The sequence below is a fragment of the Cajanus cajan genome, chromosome 9 (genome assembly GCF_000230855.2).
Source record: "Cajanus cajan strain Asha chromosome 9, NIPB_CcT2T_4, whole genome shotgun sequence".
Taxonomy (NCBI): Eukaryota; Viridiplantae; Streptophyta; class Magnoliopsida; order Fabales; family Fabaceae; genus Cajanus; species Cajanus cajan.
In genome coordinates this window covers 53,708,989-53,717,959 of record NC_138525.1, presented here as the reverse complement: position 1 = coordinate 53,717,959, position 8,971 = coordinate 53,708,989, and the positions used below count along the sequence as shown (strand labels likewise).

At 32.7% G+C, this 8,971-nt stretch overlaps 1 protein-coding gene across 1 annotated transcript; it reads right to left on the bottom strand.

Annotated features, from left to right (window-relative positions):
- Positions 1–585: 585 nt before the first annotated feature.
- Positions 586–2,299, bottom strand: LOC109809272 (uncharacterized). Its single transcript, XM_020372529.2, has one exon. The coding sequence runs from the start codon at positions 2,032–2,034 to the stop codon at positions 886–888; it is 1,149 nt and encodes a 382-aa protein (XP_020228118.1). The 5' UTR covers positions 2,035–2,299; the 3' UTR covers positions 586–885.
- Between the last annotated feature and the right edge of the window lie 6,672 nt (positions 2,300–8,971).

The window sequence follows — 8,971 nt, the reverse complement described above, 5'->3', positions numbered from 1 at the left end:
ATTCAACGAAACCCAGAAGAGTTCACATTTGACGGCCACGTAAAGACGTAGAAGAAACAGAAGAGAATGAAAGACGAAGACAAAAGTTGGGTACAAACTATAAACCTATGGAAAATTTCACAGGTTACACACATTTGGACAACAAAGACAGAGAGAGATGATCCTTTCAACCTTGGGCAGAAACTAGAACCCGAAATACAAGGAGCATTCGAACCTGCAAAATACAAACATAATTTCTCTCTCCTTTTATCGATGATGCTCTCCTTAGTTGATGGCATCACTCAGCCACTCACCGACTTATCTATTTATGAACAGTGTGCTTCTTAATGTTTTCTTATATATAGCAAGCACTAGACAAGGGTTCGTACGAGGAACAGATTTTCTTATTATTATTGAGGATTTTAGCCGCAGATTCGCTTTAGCATTAAACTATTCTAAATCATGGATTCCCAATAATCCCAATAACATACAATATTTCAATATATATCATCACCAGTAACATTATAAATCGCTAATCAACGTACAATCATATGCGAGAACTACCATTTCTGCAATAACACTAAACATCATTTGGTGATCATCATCGATTGAAGTATATATATAAAAACTAAGGAAAGTATTTAATTTACAGATATATCATACATGATTAAATTAATCTCTTACCGGCGGCTACTTACTATTTTGACAATATCAAAATATTTAAAATAAAAAAAAGTAAGAGAAAAAGAAGGAAAAGAAAAAAGAAAAGAAAAGAAAGATGTTAGCTGCAAATTCTAACCACCAACAACATCCACTATCATCAACATCATCATGATCACGATCTTAATTCATTGCAGCATCATATTCTACGGTGTAATGATAACAAGTTTTGTGTACCGGTTTAGTCTAATCAGAAGAACAAATCCAGGAATCCACGTTACCTTCCCCTCTAGTAGTAGCGTTGTTGTTATTATTATTCTGTAAGGTGCTCTTCTCATGGTTCAAGCTAGTGGACGCAGAAGCCGCAGAAAAATTCAACTTGCAGCTACCACCACCATCCAAGGACCTTAACGAAACATCACTTGCTCCTCCTCCTCCACCGTGGTTAACACTCCTCAGTGGCAGCGAAACGCCACTTGCAACAAAATTTGCAGTATTGTTGTTATTCACTTGAGCATGGCTCATACCCAGATCCTCAATGGATGGCAACTTTGCATTAAACCCTGGATGGCCAAAAGGGTGAAGAGGTGGGTGAAATGCAAGAGTAGGGTGGTTTTGGTTTTGCATGTTGAGCATAGGATAGGGTAGACCCAAATCAGGAGGTAGTTGTTGTTGGTAGTTAATGGGGTTGTTGCTGTTGTTATTGGATGAGGAATTGTTGTTGTTGTTGGTGATGGTGGTGGTGGTGGAAGCGATAGCATCAACCATGTTATTATAAGGTGACGATGAGGAAGATAAAAGCAATGGATTTTGATGATGATGATGATGATGTTGTACCTTTTGTGGTGAAGGACGCAAAGGGTAGAAAGGAGGCGTTGTTGAAGCAGTGAGAAGATCGAGCCTGCGAGAGTAAGAGGAAGAAGCAGAAAAAGGTGGTGAAGGGATTCCAGTGAACTCCTGAACCATGGCTCGGAAATTGGAAGTGTCGGTGGTGAGAACCGTGGTGGGTGCTCTCCGGGAAGCTCTTGTTCTCTTCTTGGAGTTTCGTGCAACGTTGGTGTTGGCCTGGGGTGAGGATAGCACCGGTCTTGCATTATCGGCGGCTGGAGGAGGCAACAAACATTGGTTCATGTTGGGTGGTGAGGTGACGTTAGCGTTAAGGGTGCAATCGGGTTGGGATCTCCGAGGTTGGGATGAGGATGATGAGGTGGCGGTGTCGAGGTTTAGGAAGGAGTTGGGGAGGTAGCCGGTTGAGGAGAGATCAAAGAAAGAGGGGTGTGAGATGGAGGCGAATTGGGAAGGGTGGAAGGTTGAAGGGAGTAGTGTGTTGTGAGGGCGTGAATCGTATTCTTCGTCACCACTAGAGGAGATACTTGCACTGTTGCCAGAATCCATAGCTTGGAAATTAAGCAAAAGTGGTGAGAGGAATTGTAGAGAAATCTTTATAAAAAGGGGAAAGGCACATGTGACATGTAGATCTCGAAGAAGGTGAATTAGGGTTTGAGCCTTTGAGGAAAGGGGGAAAGGGAAAAGAAAAGAAAAGGGGGTGCGCAGAAAAAGAGGGAGGAGATGAAGATTGAAGAGAGAGAGGGTGGGGTCGCGTTGGTGGCTACTGGCTGGCAAGGGGTCAAACTCAAAGTGAATGGGTGAGAGTGAGAGTGTGAAAGGGGCGAAAAGGATATGTTATGGGCTATGTGGATGCAACTATCCTATGCCTATGCAAACTTTTACCCAGACAAAGCCAAAAAGCTATCTACACATAAATTATTTAACTCCTTCATAATAATAACCCCCAACACAGACCAAAAAGTGAAAACCCGACAGACACGCTTCACCTCACCAAACCCAAACCATTTTCCTATCAATTTCTATTTTCTAACGCTTATTACTTTCTATGTTATTATTCTAATATTAATAAATTTAAAAAATCATCCCACTTCCATAAATATTTTAAATAAAAGATCGTAGTGCAATAAAATATAATTCATATAATCGAAATTTATATTCAAGCAAAAAAAGAGTTTTATTTCAAGTTATTGTTACTCCAAATCTTATTTATTCTCATGTCACTTAATCAAAAGATCAGGGTTTGAATCCTGAGTTTTGTGAATATGGAAATTTTAAATTGGAAGGAGATATCTATCTATTTAGTATCTATACTAAATCTTAAAAAAAATTATCCTGTGTTTAACAAGAAATACTCTTTCATAATGAAAAAAAAATTATATATATATATTTCATTAAAAAAGAACTTTAAAGATGAGAGCAACTATCTAATAAATTAAATTATTTAGTGATATATATAGTGAACGTAAAGTATAACTGAATGATTGTATAAAAAGTTTACAAATTAATGATCAATCAAAATTAAAATCATGAATCTTTTCTAAAGAAAAAATTGAAATCATGACTTTTTATAATATTGCGTAAAGTGCATAGGCACGTTCAATTTTTTTTTTTTGCTTAAAGTCATATGTCGTAAATTATATTTCAGCCTTAAAGAAACCGCTTGACTAATACATAGTTTATTTTATTTTTTTTATAATTTACGAATGAACTGTTTACAAAAGTTCAAATCATGTTGTTGATTGAAGTTACTAACTTGAATACTATAAATTATGATAATGTTATGTTATTCATAATTGCTTTATACTGCTGAGCGATTTGTCAATCAGTATTGAGAGATATGAGATTTAAGGATCCCTTAAGAGTTTTGGTGGTGTTGAGAGAGGGGTTTATTTGGACAAAGAACCAATTTGACCTGGAGGAAAGAATATATAAGGTTTCTATTTTGAACAAAGTCTCATAAACTCATTTACCTTAAAAGTCTAAAGAGAGGATTCAGAGAGAAAGTATCTAGTTCATGAGTTCTTTTTCTCTCAATCTCCTTTTCTTCTTCTTCCAACCCTTTTCTAAGTTGTGTTGTTTGTGATTTAGGTTAGTAGGAACCTTGAATCAACCATGTAGTTGTTCGGAGTTGATGTTTCTCTTCTTCTTCTACATCAGCTTTGTGTTGCCCCGAGGTAAGGGAATAAGTTGGATTCATGTCGTCATTGTTATATGTTGGAGTTGTGGAATGATTTTGGTGTTAGATGTTGTGTGAATTCCTTGCAATTCATGGTTGTAGTTGATTACATCAAAGTGGGTTGTGTGATGAAAATTAGGGTTTTGAGTTCTTGAGGGAGAATGCGATAATTTGAATTGATTGTGGTTGCATGTTGATTTTGAGTGCAAATATGTTGGTTCTGATGTGTGTAAGTGCTATTTGATGTTGCATATGTTGAATCTTTGTTGGATTTCAAGTTGTGGCTCAAAATCGAATTCTGCATATGTAGAATTCTCAAGTTGCCCAAGGTGCACCTTCAAGGCGTTGGATGTTGTTCTAACTTGAGGTTCTCTATCTCGATCATGTTGAGTGCAAGATTGGTGGCCCCGACCGTGAAAAGAGAGACTTGTCTCAGCTTGGCACGACTTCGAGCATGGTTTGAATAACATTGGGTGTGGGAACCTTGAGAGTTCTTTAACTGGTGACGTCGGGCCCAAATTGAGTGGCTATGTGGTGACGTCAGGCGAGAGTCGAGCAAAAACTCTCTGCTTGAGATAAGGATGAGCATGGTAGTTTACCAAGTTAGGCACGAGGTCTCAAGGACCTCTATCTTTATCACACTAGGTGTGGGTTGTATAATGTTGGGCATAGGCGAGGTAGAGAACTCCCTGCTTAAATGGTGTTGGGTGCAAGATGCACTAGTACAAAAATTAATTTTAAAATCGGGGTTTTAAAATTGGCTCTTAAGTAGCCGATGTTAAAAGTGACACGGTGGCAATTTTGTAAATAATGACATTACTTTTTAAATCGGCTACCTTTTAACCGATTTTAAAAGGTCTTTGATGCAACTTTTAAAATCAGTTCTTAAGGAGCCGATGTTAAAAGTAGCTTTTAGAATCGGTTCTTAAGTAGCCGATTTTAAAAGTGTTACTTTTAAAATTGGCTACTCAAGAGCCAATTTTAAAAATGTTACTTTTAAAATCGGTTACATAAGAACCGATTTTAAAAATGTTACTTTTAAAATTAGCTACTTAAGAACCGATTTTAAAAGCTACTTTTAACATCGGCTCCTTAAGAACTGATTTTAAAAATGCTACTTTTAAAATCAGCTACTTAATTAAGAACTGATTTTAAAAGTGCTACTTTTAAAATCGGTTCTTAAATAATCGATTTTTAAAATGTCAACGCCTATATTTATTCTCTTTCCCTCCATTCTCTTTGATCTTTCCCTCTATTCTCTTTAATCCTTTTCTCCATTTTTTTCTTTACTCTCTCTCGCACTCACATTTAAAGTCCCTAGCTTCTCATTTTATTTGCAAGACTATATCAAGGTAATATTCTAATTTTTTTCTCATGTCTTGCATTTTCGTAAAATTTGAATCTGGAACGGCCCGTTCTGCAGTCAGAACGACCCATTCTAGTTGCAGTACGGGCCGTTCTCCAATCAGAACAGCCTGTACTACAATTAGAACGGCCTGTTCTGCAATCAGAATAGCCCGTTCTGACTACAGTATGGGCCGTACTGCAACCAGAACGGGCCGTTCTAAATGCAGTACGGGCCGTTCTAGACTACAGTTTTAGGCCTTTTGAGGAAACTGGAATGACCTGTGCCAATTTAAAAGTCTAACTTTTAAAATCAGTTTATGCATGACCGATGTTAAAAGTCTTACTTTTAAAATTGGTTGATGCATGACCAATGTTAAAAATGCCACTTTTTAAAATCGGCTCTTTTAAAATCGGTCAAAGAACCGATTTTAAAAGTAAAAAATGACCGATTTTAAAAATATTTTTTCCACTAGTGATGAGTAACACCAGGCACTCATGGCTGAAGAAAAATATAATGTAGTTGATGAAGTAGTATGTGATGATTATGTTATAGTCATTAGTTGAGAAGTAGATATGAGTTGTACGTTATGTGTTAACAAAGTTGTATATCGACTGTGTAGTTGTGTTGGATATATGATGTGTTGTTGAGATGTATGTTGATTAACAAATTGAATATAAGTAGTGATGATTGAGTTGTGAAATATAAAATTGTATGTTGATTTCGTTGTTGTGTTGAATATATAAAGAGTTTTCGTATTGTTGAACTGTGTTGATCACTTAGGGCTAAAGGAGAAGTTTTTGAAAGTTGCATATTCCATTCTGTAGATATTGTGTTATGGTGCTCTGAGATCTCAATTTATTGAAAAATTATTATTGGAAAGTTGACCCTTGAATTGGATACTATGTTGTTTCGTCTCTAAGACTTTGTTGGTATCGTGTATGGCCAAGGTTGAGGCACACCTCTATGAACTGACCATAGTATAGGGGCTATATATTGAGCTATACTAATTATAAATGAACAATCGAGTAAAGTTTGAAGTCAAAAACTTAGTTCTTAACCAAGTATAAAAAAAGTTTAGTATTTGAAGGATAGTTGGTAGGTTAATCTCATATGAGACTTAGTTAAGCTAGCTAATGCCATGGTAGGCCTATACCCAACTATTTTACCTTGATAGTACGTAGTAGTAAACTTCCTTATTTAAGTGGCAACATCCAAGAAACTAAGTTGTTGTATTGTGGATTTGTATCCAATTTATTGTTGATCTAGCAAGCCCAAAGAGATCATCTTGTATTGCCGGTTTAGTAAGGTCAAGCCACTTAAACCTATGTTGTAAGAGATCTCCTAGTTGAAATGTGTGACGATACATATAATTGTTGTATTAAACATATGATGTGTTGAGTTGATTGTGTTGTTTATATGCTGTATTGATTTGTAATAAAATGTGTTGAAACTAAGTTGTCGCGATGATATGCGTTGTATAATGTGAGGCCTTGTGTTGAGTTGTTGTTAGAGATGAGATGATGATGTATTATTCTTATGTTGCATATATATTGTTTCTTTTTATTCTAGTTTAACCTTGCATATTTTCATATGATTTGAACTATGATTATATATGGTATGAGAGTAGGACAAAGATAAGTCCAGAGTGTTGCAGTGGATGTCATGCAATGACATTGGAGTTTGATATTTTTGTTGACTACCTGATAATGGTAGATTTGTATAGATAATAGTTGTTGTTTGATCGATAACTTAAATTATAGAGTTTACATTTACTAGATAATTGCATTTATATTACACATATTTATGATTAGTCATTTATCTTATATGCATGCAATATAGTATATGTTTCTCTTATTTATATGTTTATAATCTTAAGTTAAATTTTTTCACCGTTAATAATTATGCCGTTCAAGGCAATTCCTTACATTAACTTAACATGATTTAAATATTGAGATAATTGGTATAGAAAAAATTATTTTGGTATATTCAATATGCAAATGGTTGCATCTTTTATGTCAAGATGAAATTACATTAAAAAATGAAATGAAAAAAAGATGTAAATGAAGTTACATGTTTGATTGGGAATACGGTGTCAAGTAGTTGGAAAACATTTCTTAATTAGCTATTGTTTCTCGGTGCTTTTTATGGACAGATGTTGGTTAATTTTTTGCATATATAAGTTCCAATGGTGATTGATATTTTGCAAAATAAATTAGAAAAATAATTTACTTTTTCAATTTCGGAGAAAAGTATGTTTATTTGGCTAAATTAGCCACGATATATATATATATATATATATATATATATATATATATATATATATATATATATATGATAATATGGACTGTTTGAACTTTGAATAATTTTCTCCATTAGCTAGCATCTATGGTAGAAGAAAATAAAAATAAAAAAGAAATATTTTTAAAAGGTTAAAATTAATTTTTATATAAAGTTAATTTATACTTGTCTTTTTATTAAATTTTTAAAAACTAATTTTTAACTTATTAAAAAACTAATTTTAATTTATATAAACGTTTATTTTATTTTATTTTCCTTATTTTTTCCTTAAAAAATTGTGGAGAAATTTGCACGCTAAAAAGATATTCAACGGTCAACAACAGAGATATGTTTCTGCGAAAGTCGATAACGTTTTTTTTTCTTCGGAAATTCCATAACATGTAACTAAATTTTAAGACATAAAATGAAAGGAAGACTTTGTTATTCTTGTTTTTGGGTGGGGGGGGAGAGTATTTCTTACTGGTATCATAACGTAAAAGAAGTAGTGAAAAAGCAATCACAAATAATTTTAAATCAAAATTATTTTAAAATAGAAAAATATATAGTAATTTGACTATATATATATATTATTTGAATTTATGTAACGAAATATTAAATAATTTTAAATTTTAAATTTTTTTATAAATTTAATTCATTCGAATATAACTTTTAATTTAACTCTTAAATTATTAAAATTTAATGTATATTAATTAATTTTATCAAGAATTACCTTTGATAAAATTTGATTCTTACTCAACTTAATTAATGATCTCGAATTTTATACCTTAAATATATAGTTGTGTTAAATATTTAAAATGAGAATTTTGTCTCTCATAATAATCTTAAGGTTTCATCTAACTTGAATAAGATTGTCTCTTATAAATAAAAATCAAAGAAAATAGTTATAATGACTAAAATTAAAATTTACTTATTTTATAAAAATAAAAAATAATGTGTATATTTTTTTAAAATTTTTTTTACAAAGATCAGAACTAAAATTCGCCATGACTTAAAAATATCTTTAAAAAATTATATAATATCTTATAAATTTATTTATTAAATATTTTTATTTTTGAATAACTATCTCACAAGTAAAAGAGTTGGGGATGCAATTTTTGGAAGGAGCAAAATGTGCGAAAAAAAAAAAAACTTCAATGACATAATTTTTGAAAAGCTGAAAGTTATAAGAAAAAGGTAATCATTAGTGGTAGGATTACAAAAGTAAGGTTTTGATGGTGGTAAGGAGGTATCGAACTCACGATAATTTAAGATCAAATAGTTTTCAAACTATTTGTATCAATCTACAATTAATAATTTCATAATCATTTTATCATTTATATTTTTTAAAGATTAATTTGTTCGATAATTACATTCTCAGGAACTAAAGTAATTGATAATGTATAATTTTACTAATTATTTTTCATTCTTTTAGTAGGAATCAATTTAACTTTTATCAGAAAAATTGGGAATTCACTCTAATTTTTTTTCTTTTTAACTTGCATATTCGTAGTATAAAACCTGGTGATGATGTTGGGCTGTTGAGGTTGGTGTGACTATCAATTTGGATTGGACATTTGGAATTTGTTTTAGGAATAAAAACTTTTGTTTTTTGGTGCAAATAAAGAGGCCCAAACAAAAGGCAATGCCTATCTATCATTGGTAGAGAATTTGGGCTTTTAGGG

Coding starts and splice junctions, on each gene's coding strand:
- LOC109809272 (XM_020372529.2), bottom strand. CDS start 2,034: ATGGATTCTGGCAACAGTGCAAGTATCTCCTCTAGTGGTGACGAAGAA.